The following is a 17210-nucleotide window of genomic DNA, read 5'->3' on the forward strand; positions in this document are numbered from 1 at the left end:
CGAGGAAGTATGCCTCCCCAGTGAGGTCAACTGGTGCCTTCATTGACATCTTTTCAGCACCAGACTGAGATGATGTAGACTGTTACTAATATGGTGCCAAAATTTCCTTTGACTTCATGGGGGTGTTGTTGTTTATAGTATGATATATTTATTTTTGTTTTTAACATTGTTGTAAGTTGCTTGGAGACCTTCAGGTAGCAAGCCCCTAATAAATATTAGTAGTAGTAGTAGTAGTAGTAGCAGCAGCAGCAGCAGCAGCAGCAGGAGCATTAACAACAACAACAACAACCACTTGCTGGAGAATCAGAGTGGGAGAGGGCTACTGCCGTTGTGGCAGAGGTAGGGAACCTATGACCCTCCAAATGTTGCCAGACTACAACTTCCATCAATCCCTGACTGTTGGCCATGCTGGCTGAGGCTGATGGGAGCTGGAGTCCAACAACATCTGGACGGCCATAGGTTCCCCACCCCCATCTTAAGGACTCCCCAGAGGCATCTGGTTGATTGGGTGAGAAACAGGATGCTAGACTGGATAGGCTTTTGGCTTTTGGTCCCATTACCCAGGCCACAACTAGAGTGGTATCCTAGCACTCAGATCAATAGTACCAATGACTACTTATGCAGAACTTGGAAGCAACAGCAGTCTATGGCTCAGGAATCGTATGAATCAATCTATATAACTAAGCTTTTTTTTTAGGGAAGGGGACTTAAGGATAAACAGATATTATTTATCTGTTTATTACATGTATATCCCACTTTCCCCTCAAGGAGCTCATGGTGGCATACATGATTCTCGCTCCTCTCATTTAATCCTCACAACTACCCTGTGAGCTAGGATTGGCTAAGAGGTGGTAACTGGCCCTAGATCACCCAAGGAGTTTCATTTGAACCTGGCTCTCCCTGGGCCTAGTCTCAGGGCCGGCACTATCGAGTGCCCAGGTGGAGCACTGGCTAAGGGCCCAGGAACTCACCAGAGTCTCTTGTCCTCACAGGCCTTGCTTTCCATCCCCAGGCTGCCCAGGCAATGAGTCCAATCATGGGGTGACTCATGGCCTGGGCCCCAACTGGCAGTGCGCAGGCATTGACTGTCATAGAAGATGGAGGAGGAGGATGTGCTGTTGCCTGACATGCTAGTGAGCCAGATGAGTGATGCAAGGCAAGGCTAAGGAGGTGGGGCCAGAATAGTTTGGAGCGAGGGGAGGAGCGGCTGCAGCAACAGGAACTGGAGAAGCGCATGGGACTCAGGACCCAGAGTGAAAGCAGCAGTAGCTGCCACCATGGATAAAACAGAAATCAATTACATCTGATACAGAGGCTACAACCCTACCTTCCTGTACATCTACTCCCACAGGTGGTACGTGCTCTGGTCTCCTCTCGCTTGGATTACTGTAATGCGCTCTACGTGGGGTTACCCTTGAAAACAGTCCGGAAACTGCAGCTGGTACAAAACGCGGCGGCACGCTTAATTAAGCATACCCGTCGCCGGGATCATATCACCCCAGTGTTAGTAGACCTACACTGGTTACCAGTGGTTTACCGGGCTCAATTCAAGGTGTTGGTGTTGACCTTTAAAACCCTAAACGGTTTCGGCCCAGTTTATCTGAAGGACCGCCTCCAGTATCATCAATCAGGCCGCCTCACAAGATCAGCCTCACAGGACCTTCTCTCGGTCCCTCCAGCCAAAACAGCTAGGCTGGTGCGGACCAGGGAGAGGGCGTTCTCGGTGGTGGCCCCCACCCTCTGGAATTCTCTCCCGTATGATCTCCAACATGCTTCCTCTCTGACAGGTTTCTGGAGAGCTTTAAAGACCTGGCTCTTCGGGCAGGCCTATAATCTTGGGGTAGATTAGCTTTCAGTTGTATATATGAGATGTGTTATCAGAGATGTTATATATTGTATATTGTTTGTAGTATTTTAATTGTGTTGTAAGTCGCCTAGAGTGTCTGTATAGTCAGACAGATAGGTGTCTAACAAATAAAATTATTATTATTATTATTATTATTATTAAAGGTATTCTTCCAGGGAGCGCAGCCCCAAGAGCCAGCCAGCTCTTCTGCCTCTCAGAGGTTTGTGTGCGAAAGAAAAGAGAGAGAGAAGTGGAGGTGGGAGAACGTGCAGCAGCCCTAGCATGTCACCTTTTCCTATCCCTCAGTCTTTCTGTCCCTTTTTCAGCCCTCCTTCCCATTCATTCTCTTTCCTTCCTCACACTCCAAGGGCTTCTCTGACTATCCACCATCCATTTCCTCCCCTCCAACTTTGCTTGCTACAGCCTCACTTCCACCTCGATGTCTAACCAATCCTAAACACACTTATCGTAGGTTGAGTTCCACTGATTTTAGTGGGGCTTCCTTCTGAGTGAACATGCTTACGTTTGCAGGGTAAAGTGTTAGAACACAACACCTATCTTGTTTCCCATCCCACATATTTCTTTGCTGGCATTAGGGATGGAACGATCTGTCACTTTTGGTTCTCCCAGTTTCGCATTCGTCTAATCTTAAATTCAGTTCTGCACACTTATGCAGAAATTTGCAGTATTTTTTTTTTAAAAAATCCTCATGAAAAGGTTTCAGCATTTTAGTGCGATTTTCTCCTAATACATTTTTGTATGCAGGTTTTGACTAATGTACACATTTTTGCAAGCAGTTTATCTTAATGTAATGCATTTTATTTGTTATTTTCACCAATACATTTTGTGCACATTTCCCCTAATATATGCACTTCGGTAAACATGGCTTGGTTGGAGAACTGCATTGCAAAATTCAGATAAGTGCGCATTTAGAACAGTGGCTGCGTCTTGGTCCTTATCTTGTTTCGGAAAGTGTGAATTTGATAACTGTGGCTTTAAATGCTAACTGAATCAATTTCTCCCCCATCCCTAGCTGGCATATTCTGAAAATAGGATAGAGGTATGGGGGGAATGACTGTGGAGCTGGTGGCTGAAGCTTCCCACAGTCACTCCTGCCTGCACTGCAAAGCTCACCACACACTCAGCTCTGTGTAGACATTTTCATTTTTCTAGCAGGTTCCCCTGTTCCCTCTTCCTCATCATTTTACTCTTTCATTTCCAACTTTTCCATTCTCTCTCTCCTGCCCTCCCACTTCCCCAAATTAGAGAAACCAGGCAGATAACAACAAAAAATTTTTTTAAAAAAAGCAGGAGCACAGGAAGCTGCCTTATACTGGGTCAGATCTAGCTCAATATTATCAACACTGACTTACAGCAGCTGTCCAGGGTTTCAGACTAGGGCATTCCCAGACTTACCTGGAAATGCCAGGGCCTGAACCTGGAGCTTTCTGCATGGAAAGCAAGTGCTGTACCACTGAGCTATGGCCCTTCCCGAAAATGATTTTGGAACAATTGAGACTTTACTCTGCTACAGAGGAGGGAGTTATCCGCATGTTGCCCCCCCATTTAGATTTCTAAGAGAAGTATATAATCCCAATAAATGACATGCCTACTCAGAAGTAAGCCCCACTGAGGTCAATGGGACTTATTTCCAGGTAAGAGAGTATAGGATTTCTTATTAAGCTATACTGACAAATTATATTGTTCACAAAAAAAGTTAAAAAGGCAACCAGTGATACTCAAAAGGTTGTATTGTTTTACTTTGACAATGGAGGTTTTCTATATTGGTCAAGATTTGTTTTACTTAACAGGGCTGGGGCCAAGAGGGAGGAGGAGTGTGATTTGAGGAGGAACGGGATAAGGGGCCCACTGGTTCTCTATGCCCAAGGGTCCCCAGAAACCTGGAGCTGGCCCTGCCTAGTCTGACACTCTTAACTAGGAATGGGATTTACTCCCCGCCAATCCGATCTACCCCATTCACCCCTGGCATCACAGAGAAGGAGGCAGGAGAGAAGCGGCCCTCCCCAAGTGGATGGATAAAAGCAGGGCCAGACTGCAGAGGACGAACAAGAAAGGAGGCGCCGCACCGTGGGACAAGCGACAGGCTGCAGGCTAGGGTGGGCAAAATATCTGCTTAATTCTGACTGCGGGGACACACACACACACACCAAACACACACAAACAAGTGGTACAAATATTTCTTGTAGACTTGAGCCTATTTCACAGCTGCATGACATACTGTGCGTTAGATCTCTGCAGATATTTTGCTATATTGAATTTAGTGAAGCCATTAGCACTTTTAATACATTTTCCCTAATGGCGATGATATGTACCTTTTTAAGTACTCCCTGAGCTCACATGCAAAGAAATTAGCACTGGTGGTGGTATTGGTTTTCTTATCTGTCCCTCTCCCGTTACTGCGGGCCACCTTGTGCCAGATTCTATCGGTGCTCAGCGTGGCGTTGAATTTCCCCAAAAAGAATTCTATCATGTTGTGAACTGTGACAAGCCCACCCCAATAGAATATTCCAGCCATTGCAGGAAAACAAGCGCTTAAGGCAGCTCATCAAAAACCCTGACATGAGCTTAGAAACTATGGATTTATAAAACAAAATGAGGTCAGTGATTATTCCATTTTACTTTATGGTTTCTGAGTCTTTCAGGCTTGTCTGCAATCATGTGCTTAAGGTTTATTCATTTTTTTTCTCTACACAAAAAGCCTTCAAGCCACTAAGTGTCTAGTCAGCTGTGACATTCTTATCTGACACATGGGACAGTTCACCTCGTTTTTTACTCCTACTCCTCTTGTGCTATTATCACCCCTGCTTGATGGCTGGTTCATGAGGTAAAGCTGCCACATGGAAATTGTTTTATATCGCTCCACATGGTGGCTATTATCACAAGGTAAGCTGCTTACAGAGCTTGGAAAAGTTACTTTTTTTGAACTACAACTCCCATCAGCCCAATCCAGTGGCCATGCTGGCTGGGGCTGATGAGAGTTGTAGTTTAAAAAAAGTAACTTTTCCAAGCTCTGGCTGCTTACCATGGACTTCAAGATATTTTCCAAAGGCTATCCAAAATGCCTGAAAATAAATATTTAAGGAGGTGTGGAGAAAACATACTCAAATGGTAGGTTGAGCCACTGGACGTTAATGGCTTTCCTCTATTTCCCACTGAAGAATTTATGGGTGTTTCTAGACTGTTGCTATTTTGCAGGTGGGATTCAAGCACTTATTGGCAAATTCACAATTGCACAATTATAGTGGATGTGGCCCTCTTGCACAACAGTTCTGCTTCCCCAAAATTAAACTTTTTGTGTAAGAAGGAAATGCACTGCAAAGTGTGGGATGAGAATTTCTTGCTGCAACATAGTATAACCTCCCCGCAAACCAATCAGGATGAATACTCTAGAAGCAGTTGACATCGCAGCATAACAAGAGCCTGTTGGATCAGGCCAAAGGCCTATCTAGTCCAGCATCTTGTTCTCAAAGTGGCCAACTAGATGCCCACGGGAAAGCAGAACCTGAAACACAATAGCATTCTACCCAGCAACTGGTATTCAGAGGGATACTGCCCCCGACAGTGGAGGTAGAACACAGCCATCATGGGTAGTAGCTATTGATAACCTTATCGTCCATGAATTTGTCTAATCCTCTTTTCATAAAATCATAAAATAGAAGAATTGGAAGGGGCATATAAGGCCATCGAGTCCAACCCTCTGCTCAATGCCATCCATGTTGGTGGCTATCACTACCTCTTGTGTATAATTTCCCCACAAACTTCATGTAAACAAATCAGGATGAATTCTCAATAAACAGGTCATAAGGAGCAATCCATGCCTCCTTCACCAGATCTTTCTTAACCAATTAACTAAAGCAACTGTAGCATCTGCTTACTGTTCATAAATTATAATTAACTTCTCAATGTATCTCAATGTACTTTAGCATCTAGTAATCCAACAGGCTTCCATGTAATTGCTGTTTCTGAATTAGTTGCTTTGATGTTCATGTATTTCCACCATTCTCTAGGTGCTACAACCATATTCGCAGACAACAAAGTCTGAATGATCTACAAAGGTTTTCCAGCTGTATCTAAGTACTTAAAGCTGTGTTTCTCAACTGGTGCCCCCCAGGGGGGCTTATAAAAGTGATTATATTTTAAAATAAAATAATTATGGAAGCCAGGTTTGAAACAGCATGGGATTTTTATGTTAGCTAAAAGGGGGCATGGGTTAAAAAAGGTTGAGAAACACAGACCTAGACCTTTCACACATTATACAAGTTCTGACAATCAAAGTGAACGTGCAGGCAAGCCCTAGTGTGTGATGCTGTCTGAACTCTGAAACTGCCGGTCTGTTGTGTGATAGCTCTTGGCAACTTTTTATTCAGTCAGACCACAAATAGATCTCTGTGTGTAGGCAGCTGAAATTGTGAATCTTGTCATTTCACATTTTTAGGGGAGAAAAGGCATTGAATGTTTGGTGGTAATGCATTTATTCTCATGCTATTGGCCTTTGGCACAGTTTGTACATTTACTGGTCTTCTGCCAATGTGTGAACAGCTGCTTGAAGCCCAGACTCTCTAAGCAAAGAATGAATTCAAAGGTTTTCTTTGTTGATAAGCTTGGTGCAGCATTTGATAAATTATTCCAGTCCCTGCTGCAATGGAAACTCCATTTTCATACTTGATTTTTATCAAAACTCTTACTTAATTAATTCAATGTGTGTCCTCCATAATAAACACGCTTTTTAAAAATACAAATGATATAGCAACCAACTAAAAACGTGTCTGAACACGGCCCCATATTGTGTGTGCAGTAATCACAGTTTAGTGTTACACAAATGAGCCTGTTCACCCCTCTCCTCTCCTATGGTGTGGTCACAGGGTGCTGATTCAAAGCTTTCACTCCCGTTTTTTCCTAACTGCAGTTTAGCAGTATGTCTGAACCAGAACAAACTATTGTTATCGTAACTATGGTTAGCTAAAGCTATGGTTTACTGAAACAAGTCAACTTCAAAGCAAGCATAGTTTATGAAGCTGTCTTGTTTCAGTAATAAAACATAGATAAGATTAACTACAGTTTAGGGTTCAGAAACAGTGTTAAACTGCACTTAATTGAAAATAAAGCAAAAGCTTCCATCACCCTCCTTGTAGCTATGCTAGAGGAGGGGAGGGAGATGTGCATATGTCCAAGGTTCACCAGTTTCATTCACATAACTTCAAACCATAGTTTTAGCGTCTTGTGAAATTACTTGTTCCACGACATCACTGGGCACTGCTTGCAAGAGTAGAGAAATACATGGCATATTTATATTGGGACATAGGCACAAATCACTGCACATAAATGGAAGTGCTCAATCTTTTCTCAACAGCAGGCTTCTGATTGTCATCTTTTTAGGTCTTCCCTTAGACCATATCAGGGATATCAGTGGTACCTAGCATCTCTTAACTACTCCTAATGAAGCACTATGTGTTTTTAGGCCAATGAAAAGTTGCAATGCAAATTCAATGCATGACTACTTTCTACAAATGTATGAAACTGACATCCACCCTCCTGGGGAACATGAGCATATTTTGAATCTTGAGAGTGATTCTGCTGATTGTCTTCAGAATTAAAATCACATGTATCCATTCCAGCCTTAATAAAATTATGTGTTATTCATCAGCAGCTACATCTAAGGTTGTAACCATTCAGCTATCATTTGAAAAAACCGATAGGTGAATATCTTGATATGCAACTAAAGATTGTACGCCACAAAATAAATAAATAAATCACATGTGCAACATTGCATTAGGACTGAGTCTGTGACCAAATTAAAGCTGTTGTAGAAACTAGCCATTGCCAAAACCACCTGCTGTCATCCTTCAGTCTAGCTACTACTTGCCTTCACTGCTGTTGCACAGAGAGAGTTTAACATGAATCTTCCTTTCAGATTCAAAGGTTGAAAGTTGTAGCGATGCTACATTCACATGTGGGATGAGTGAAAAATAAGTGTGAAGAATAAGCAAACTGGAAGTTGAAACCTGCAGGATTTTTTTTTTTTTTTAATCAGATAGTTCTGGCAGACAGCAGAGAATTATCTTGCAAGTCATGACTGCCCCCTAGAGCTGGTCCAAGGACTCAGTCACAACCTGCTTTGGCAGAGGAATCCTTATTTTGCAGCATGCTTGTTGACAATTCTTTTTCTTATTGCTAACATGTTGAATTTTACTACATGGTCCAAGAAGAATCTTGCTTTCGTTCTGAGTAGGCAGGGTTTCACTGTTAAGTCTGCATGAGGTACAACGCAACCTTATGCATGTTTGCTCAGAAGCAAAGCCCAGTTGTATTCAGTGGGGCTTCCTTACAAAAAGTGTGCATAGGACTGCAGCCTTACAGATATAGTGCCCATCGTTCCAATGATGACTTATGAATCAGACTTAAATCACCACGCCCACTCTCCTCCGGTATCTTCATGATGCCTTTGACAGAAGGTGGGATAAACATCTAAATAAATAAGGTTGTATCCACTACTAGTTCTACTCAGAGTAGATCCACTGAAATTAATAGACAGGACTAAGGCTTTCAATGAGTCTCTTCTGAGTAGGACTTGATGCAACCCAGGGTCTTTAACTCTGGAATCAATGCTTGCTCTTACAAAATGTAATAGACACCATGAAAGCATAGATAGAATACTTTAGATCCTTAGTTAAAGTATGAGGGTAGTTTCTTATTTTAAATAGTGACTTGGTAGAAAATCTGAAAGGCAGTAATGGTGTCAGATCTTATTTATAATTTCTAAGAATCAGAAATAGTACGATAAGAAGTAAAAATTTCCAATTAAAATATGTAACATTCACTCAACAATGGACTAACGGGGAAAGTTCAAATTAAAATGGGGGAAGTTCAAGTAATGGACAGTAATGTTTGTTCTTATTTTTATTTTATTGTAATTTGTTTTGCTTTGCGATTTCATTTAATTAGTTGGCTAATTTATAAAACATTTAGTCAATTGACTAACATGCTTGGTTATATCTTTCCTACTGCAGATGGATACACAACAGATGACATTGAGTTCTATTGGAATGGAGGAGAATCTGCTGTGAGTGGAGTTAATAAAATTGAGCTCCCTCAGTTCTCAATTATTGATTACAAGATGATCTCAAAAAGAGTAGAGTTTGCAACAGGTAAGCAGTGAGCATCCTGAGACATTCTCTGGGAATAGCAATAGAAAAGAGCCATGTTCTGGTGTCACTTTTCCAATTTTTTTTTATAGGGGCCTACCCGCGGCTGTCGCTGAGCTTTCGGCTTAAAAGAAATATCGGCTACTTCATTTTGCAAACCTACATGCCTTCTACTCTGATTACAATTCTGTCATGGGTATCTTTCTGGATCAACTATGATGCATCTGCTGCACGAGTTGCACTAGGTAATTTATTATTTGGACAATGAAATTACTTAAACACTCTTTGTAGTTATTAGAAGGCAATGTGTGTCCCAGGCAACGTTTTTACAAAAATTGTTGCATCCAACATGACAGTGGCCCTGAAAAGGGGCCATAGAAGACGTTCAAAATAGATAATGTGCTGTTTAGTCGGAGCATCTTTGCCTCCCTCCTCCCCCCCAAATCTCTAATTATAATGGAGTATCTGAGACTCTTAGTAACGTTCCCACTTCCGCAAGGCTGCTTCCTATGCTGCTTTAGTAACTTGTGCAATGAAAAGAACATTATTGTTGTTGTTGTTGTTATTACTTGAATTTATAGCCCACTTTTCCATATAAATATGCTCAAAATGGCTTACAATAGCACAAAAATGCAAATCACTACATCAATAGCAATCATTTCGAAAACATAATAATCATTTCAAATCATTTCAAGACATAAAAATCCAACAATAACTCCAATTGATTACCTAAACTTTATCACATTTACGGTCATCATAAAACAGGCTATCAGTCAATTAAAACACATCAAATTAATAACATAACATGTGGAAAGCTTATATGAAGTGGTTGCACTCCCCAGCACTGCTAAGATGGGATGCAGAAACCATGCTACTACAATGATGGAGGAATGGGCTCTATATTTAAAATACATTTACTGTGTGCAAAGTGGCATAGTGTGGAGTGCTTGTGTTCAAGGATTTGGCCAGACAGCCATACCCTCTTCCAGGATGCTCCATTCCGTTCCCCTCCTTCCTGGTTTTCTGTTGTTGTTGTTTTTCCTCCTCTCAAAAGTTAGTTAGCATTCTATAGCCACTGAGCATGCCCACGTCCTCACTAAGCTGTTCCTTGGAGGAAGGGGATCCCTCCTTAATTTTTGCCCCTGAAGTTTCTTGAGGTTCCCCTGAGCCTGCTGATACTTTCCTCTTATGTGTGGGTGGTGCCATTTTGGCTACATGAGGATTGGCACTCAAAGAAATAGTTTGCTATTAGTAAATAGGATTTAAACCGAGGTTTATTCATGGGATCTTCCCACATGAAGAGTTGCCTTGTGTACCAAGCTGCTTCCTTCTTCCTAGGAATCACCACTGTGTTGACAATGACCACCATCAGCACTCATCTCAGGGAGACACTGCCAAAGATTCCATATGTGAAGGCAATTGACATCTACCTAATGGGATGCTTTGTGTTTGTGTTCCTTGCCTTGCTGGAATATGCATTTGTAAACTACACATTCTTTGGTAAAGGCCCGCAGCATCAGAAGAAACTAGCTGAAAAGGCCACCAGTGACAAGAGGAAACTGGAAATGAATAAGGTTCAGGTAACTGAGTTTTCATATGTTTTCATTTATATCAGAAGATGAAAAGCATTGAGGAAGCAGATCAGGAAACACGTATAAAGCTATCCTACTTCTGCCACATTACAGAATTCCATATGGAATATTGTATCTAGTAACTTCAGGGTTCAGTTGACTTGCAGCTCATATTGCTGATCCATTTTTATGGTAACAATGGACCTTGGTGTGAGAGATATGCAACAGGAAGGATCAGAGTGCTTTTAAGCAAAGCATAGATATGCAAATATATGCATATACATACATACACACAAACATTTATATATATTTCCTAGGGAAAAAAGCTAGTGCTTTCATCTCAATCAGCCTGTCCACGCAGCCCAGTACTGCTAGACTCTTCCAGCTGTAATCACATAAGGTGATATACATATACACGTCAGAAAGACATCTCAGAAATATAATGATGATTTTAAAGAGAGATGTTGTTAGAATGTGTCCAGTGAGTTAGAGAAAGAATTGGAGGTGGGATCTGGGAAGCCACCAAAAATGCACAGGGCTACTAGTGTCATAGGATATCACATTGCAATCAAAAAGGGAGCAGGAGCACCTTAATGGTACAAAAAAAAATGCTGTGTGAAACTGAAAAAACATGACATGTCTGTCATAAAGCAGCCAGATGGGGAATAGGTACAGTACTGTATTGTCAGCCCTAGCTGCTGTCATGAGGGGAAATGCAAAAGCAAGCCAGGGCAGGGCAGAGGTGAAAGCAGACAATAATAGAGCAGCAGCAGCAGAGTTCTCTTATTTATTTATTACATTTATACCCCGCCTTTCTTTCATCACAGAATCCAAGGTGACATACATGTGGTTCCGAGGCAGTCCCACATCCAGGCACTGACCAGACTCAGACCTGCTTAGCTTCAGCAAGGTGGTGGCCTCATGTGCTTTCAGACCATAGCCTTTCACACCAGGAAGCTTTTATCGGTCAGGCAGTAGCACATGACCCATTCTAGCCTATTGCTCTTGAGATGATTCTTGATTGTCTTGGTGATGGAATACTGGCTGAATTTCCACCATCTCTCAAATCAGGACCTGTTGTGGTCACCGCTCCTGACAATTTTACTCTTTGAGAGAGAGAGATTTAGGGAGTGATAGCTGGTGCCCATTTGGACTCATAGGGTGCAAGGCAGGGAGACCAACAGGATCCAGAGCCAATGCATTCAAGTTTTGTCCTATCCTTTGACCTCCTGCCTGCTAAGTTCTACAAGGACAAGTCTGAGACAAAGAAGGAGGTAGCTGATAGCCAGTGTCCCTCCCTTCCCGGGTGTCAGGATGCAGGATTGGGACCCTAGCACTTCAGAGGATGAGCAGGAGATCACTTTCTCAGAGCTGGGTGAAGAGGGGGAGGGAGAACTCTCAGAGATAGTGTTGCCCAGCGACCGCAGAGGCCTTGAAACTCCAGCAGACAAAGTTACAGACACTACTCAGGAATTTCCCACGCTTACCCCCCTCACTGAGCCAGAGCCGTTAGACCAAGAAGGAGGGGGGATTCCACTCCCTCCTCAGCCAGGGAAAAGTCAGCCTGATGGGCATGACGCTCACCCCTCCCTTTCTCCAATCCCAGAAACAGAATCTTCAGAAGAGGAGGGGGAGGCAGAACTTCCACCCTCACCACGAACCCGGAGAAGGGAAAAACGAGTCAGGGGGAGAGAGAGAAGGGGCGGGGAAGAAATTGTCCTAAGGCGGAGTGAGAGAATTCGCGCCAGAAAGCCCCCTTAAAAAGGATAAGGGGGCGGGAATTCCTTGTTCTGTCAACTCTCTTGCATGTCGCAGGACACGTGTATTGTGTTGCTTCATGAGGAAACGTAGTCTCTGTCTGGATATTACATTAATAAAAACTGAATTGCTTTCATCGACTGGTGTGATTCCTGAGTCCAGCCCTGGACACGACACTGGGCTAGTTGTAAGAAGGCAGGCAGGGCACAGGAGGGGCCTGATTGAGAGCAAACAGGTTGGTGGGGCAGTCCCCCATTCCCCCTAATGGATCAATCTCCATTGGGCTTAGGGGCTATTTTCTCCAGATCCACATGCGTCCCAATTTGATCATCTCATGTTCTGCATTATTTTTACTACTGCCGTGTTAGTTTACTTTCCACTTAAGAGGGTTCAGCAACTTTCAGCAACCTAGGTTCCCTCAGAGTACCTCAGGGTTGTTGAGGAGACCTGGAGAGGCTGTACAGGAGGTCCCAGACTCTTCTCATTATCAGGAACTTAAGTTTCAAATAATATTGTTTAGCCATCTTGTTTAAGCAATTCTTATACAATCCCAAACTTTACTTTCTTATTCTCCGCCCCCCCCATCTCAACAGAGCTGTGGAGTTTCATCACTCACAGTCTGCTTAAATCCGCCCCCCTTATATCTTTTTGTTTAGCTTTTCTCCCTTGGCGTGGCACAGGCTTCTAGTTGCTAGCCTCTGTAAGCTGCAGAACTTCCCAGTTATATGGCAGCTGCTCACCCTCTCACCAGCTTTATCTGCTGATAAGGGTGGGCTGAGGCTCTCATCCCCCTCCTGTCACCACATTAGCCAATTTCCAGCCCAGCTGTGTCTATACTTGGCCATGATGAGGCCAGAGAGGGCTGAAGCCTGGAGTCACCTGCCCCCAGCTCCTTACCCAATATCGATCTAGATTGGCCTTCCCTTTTTGCCTCTGATCATCTTTTTCCTTCCCTCTCCTTTTGTAGACAACGGAGAAGTATCTGATCTTGGGTTTTGTAGGTTGGCTCTCTGTGCTCTTAATGTGAGTGGAAATGTTGCATTGTAGCTACATGCTGGAGAATCTACGTGTTTCCAATCAGGAAAAATGTTGCTGTTCTTTCTTTTCCAAGTTTCTTCTCAGTTGACCTAAGGTTGAAGATAATAGTTCTTCTAAGAAGATGAGCAGTCATTTGGGGGCATTTGGGCACTTGAATAATAATTGCAACATGTTCCTCTGGGCGTCGGGCCATTTAGCCTTCCGGTGCAAGTCAGTTTCTATAGAAGCAATTATGTCCTCGTTTTAGGACACCCTGCACTATTTACTTGCAATGAGAAAGGCCACATTACCTACTGAGCCACCTCCCTTTGCCCACTTGGTAACACTGGGCAAGTAGAGAATTTGGGGGAAGGTAGATTAGAAAAGAGAAATATAGATTATTGCCTCCTTCCATTTGGGGAAATGTGTTAATTTGTTAGCAATCTTGATAAACTCTTTGTTATGAATTGTAAAACCTATAATTCAGAGAAAATGAATAGTCTGATGATATATACAGAACAGGGGGCTCAAAATGATTTAGAAACTCATTTTAAAATGTAGCAGCCTCGTTTATAACGCTTTAAATTAAAGCAGTAATTCATCTGCCACTTGCCTTGTAATATGTAATGAGTGCACAATGCTTTAAATGAAGGGACTCACATGAATCAACAGATTAAACCATTAGCACTTGAGAGTTATTCATCTTTACAATGGAGCAGAAACAACAGAGCAATATTGATGGTATTTACACTTTGGTTGCAGGTACTGTATAATAAAATTGGGAAGCGCTTTAATTTACCAATTGAATTGTTCAGTAATTAAAAGCTTATAGACGTGCAGTTCATCCAGGCAACAACAGAGCATCCTGTTTTTGTTGCTTGTCCCCAGAATCTCATACTCCAAAATATGATGTCTCTGAATATGGCAGTTCCATTTAGTTATCATAACTTGATAGGTTTATCAATGAATTTGTCTAATCCTTTTCTAAAACTAGAGGCTATCACACCATACATTTCAAGCACATTTAAATCACATGGCTTCCCCAGTAATTCCTGAGAACTGTAGTTTACCCCTTACAGAGCTACAGTTCCTAGCACCCTAAACAAACTACAGTTCCCAGGATTCTTTGGGGAAAGTCATGTGCTATACAGCTTGGGATCAGGATACCTGAAAGACCGTCTTACCCCTTATATGCCCAGTCGATCTCTGCACTCTGCAGCTGAGGGCCTACTGCAGATACCATCTTATCAGGAGGTCCGTTGTGCACAATATAGGAAGTCGACCTTTAATGTAGTTGCATTTAACCTTTGGAATTCCCTACCCTTAAATATTAGACAGGCACCATCTCTCTTATCTTTCTGGCGCCTACTAAAGACCTTCCTCTTTCAGCAAGCCTTTTAAGTAGAGACCTTATCCCAGTCAGGTTTTTGTGTCAGAATTGCTTTTTAGGATGTTTTTAAAGCGTTTTTTTAAAGATGTTTTGTTTTAATATGATTTTAAAGATGTTTTGTTTTAATATATTTTAAAGTATGTTTTTAATATATTTCAGAGTGTTTTTAGTGTTTTGTTTGCGGCCATTGGCTCCTTCTGGGAGGAAGGGTGGGATGTAAAATATATAAGTAAATAACGTGCTTTAAATGTATAGTGTGTAACTGTATACATTCTATGTCTTGTGATAGTGTGGTGATTTTCAAACTTCCTCCTTTCAAGAAATCCCTTCCAGGTTGACTTTTGTGCCATGGAGTTCCTGCTGAACGTTCTGAGAAATGTTATAGGGCAGAGGGGGAAAACCTGTGTCCCTCCAAATGTTGTTGGACTACAGCTTCCATCATCCCTGACCATTGCCCATGCTGACTGGGGCTAATGGGAGTTGGAGTCCAGTAACATCTGGAGGACAGTAGCAGTTGTTGGGGTGGGATGGCTGAACTTACCTGAGCTTCTGTCACCAGCATCACTGTGGCTTACCTGGAAGAAGGGGGGGCAGGAAGGTTGGTAAGGTGCAAACACACTGGTGGAACCACTCCAATGCTTCTGCCAGTGCATTTGGACCACACTGACTTCACTGCCGCCCTTCTCCTCTCCCTCTCAGTAAGCCACAGCAACACCAGTGATGGGAGGCCAGTTAAGCACCACCACCTTGCTGACTGCTACTGGTGGAGGTTCCACATCCTTGTGTTACTGAATACACAAGCAATCACACTGCCCAGGCTTAGTGAGTAGCCCTCTTGAACTGAGAATGCACATTGAACACTGTGGCTGAACTTTGCGGGGGGCGGGCGGAATCACTGATGCTGGGCAAGCTGTCTTTCAGAAAAGCTTGCCCTCCGTTAACTGATATACTCTTAAAGCGATCACTGATTAGCTTCCAAAGAATCCCAGAGTTCCCCAGAATACACTCTGAAAAATCACTACAATAGTTACAAAATGAGACACTTGCCCATGATTAACAATAATGACTAAGCAGAGATCTAAGCCTGCCTCAGTCCAGCACACCATTCTCCATGTAAACCATCACAATATTTCTTTTCCTGCATATTCCTCCCATACATTGAATCTTTAAATGGATATTTGGCAAGCACTATGAGGCTGCTGTGTGACTCTATCTAGGTGCCAGGTCTTTAAGAGAGATAATGACTATGAAACTCAAAGAAACTTAAATTGCAATGGTAATCAATGCAATTTCAGTAGATAGTTGGGAAAACCACTTGCTTATCATTTGTAGTACAGGCTCATACCAAGTACCATATTTCTACCATTCCTACCTCTACAACTTCCTTTTTTAATTTTAAAAATTTTAATTAGTAAAACAAAAAATGGAAGAAATACAAATATTCTTCACCCATTTGATTGTTTGAAACCTCTGGTACCTTCCTGGTGTCCTGTGACAAAATAATCACATCAAAATAATCAGCATTATTACAGGCAGAAATACCTGAAAGAAAAAAATGTAATCCTAAGAAACGTGATCAAATATCCAGAGAAAGAAGAGTTCACATTAACTTAAGTAATCTCCAAGCCAAGGTTCTGCCTTAGAATGCTCGTTAGCATTTCTTCAGCAACGTTAGCATGGGAAGGTATAGACTTAGAAGCTGAAGGCTGCCCATTCTCTGCCCTCTTTGAAGTTTTCATTGTCTTTTGTGCAATTGTTTCATTAGCAACTCACTCATTCGCAAGCATGTAAACCAGCACTAAAGAATTCAGATAACTTCTCTAAAGCATGCTCCTTCTTTAGATTGATGCCCGTGGGAATATTCTCCTTACTACCCTGGAAATGAGAAATGAGGTCAGCAGCTCTGATGTGCTGGCAACTTTGAATGACCCAAGAGCTACCATGTATTCCTATGACAGCGCCAGCATCCATTACAGGAGGCCAGCCACTGCAAGAGACCTCTGCAGCAGAAGCACTTTGGATAGACAAGCAGTCCATCAAAAGGGGCGCCTACGGAGAAGAGCATCGCAGCTGAAAGTCAAAATCCCAGATTTGACTGATGTCAATTCCATAGACAAGTGGTCCAGAATGGTCTTTCCTATCACATTTATCCTTTTTAATGTGGTCTACTGGCTTTATTATGTGCACTGAGTTGTGCTGTGATCCCTCCACCCACCTAGCCCAGACTCCTGTTCTTAAATTTGCCAACTTTAAAGACTGCTGTAGCCACAATGCTACATATTCAAAGTACAATATTCAGCCATTCTGTGGGTTATGGTGTTCTTTTAACCATAAAAAAAAATCAAATCATGTTTACTTCAGAGGACAGTATCTATTTGAACATGCTCTCATTCTTTTAGATCTGCTTTCAAAGAAAGATGAAATTGAAACATTGAAGATGAAAGTGCTATTCTTCTGCTTTTTAA

General features: G+C 42.4%; 1 protein-coding gene across 2 annotated transcripts in view; it reads left to right on the forward strand.

Annotated features, from left to right (window-relative positions):
- The window catches only part of GABRB1 (gamma-aminobutyric acid type A receptor subunit beta1), a 129625-nt gene extending 112690 nt beyond the window's left edge, over positions 1-16935 (forward strand). Inside the window, exons 6-9 of one of the 2 annotated variants that reach the window (XM_061583828.1) lie at positions 8875-9012; positions 9102-9254; positions 10348-10589; positions 16588-16935. In XM_061583828.1, coding sequence (XP_061439812.1) covers positions 8875-9012; positions 9102-9254; positions 10348-10589; positions 16588-16935 — 881 coding nt within the window. The remainder of the gene's footprint in view (positions 1-8874; positions 9013-9101; positions 9255-10347; positions 10590-16587) is intronic. The other variant, XM_061583830.1, reaches the window with a different exon arrangement.
- The last annotated feature ends 275 nt before the right edge of the window (positions 16936-17210 follow it).

This window comes from Rhineura floridana, chromosome 9, assembly GCF_030035675.1.
Source record: "Rhineura floridana isolate rRhiFlo1 chromosome 9, rRhiFlo1.hap2, whole genome shotgun sequence".
Classification (NCBI taxonomy): domain Eukaryota; kingdom Metazoa; phylum Chordata; class Lepidosauria; order Squamata; family Rhineuridae; genus Rhineura; species Rhineura floridana.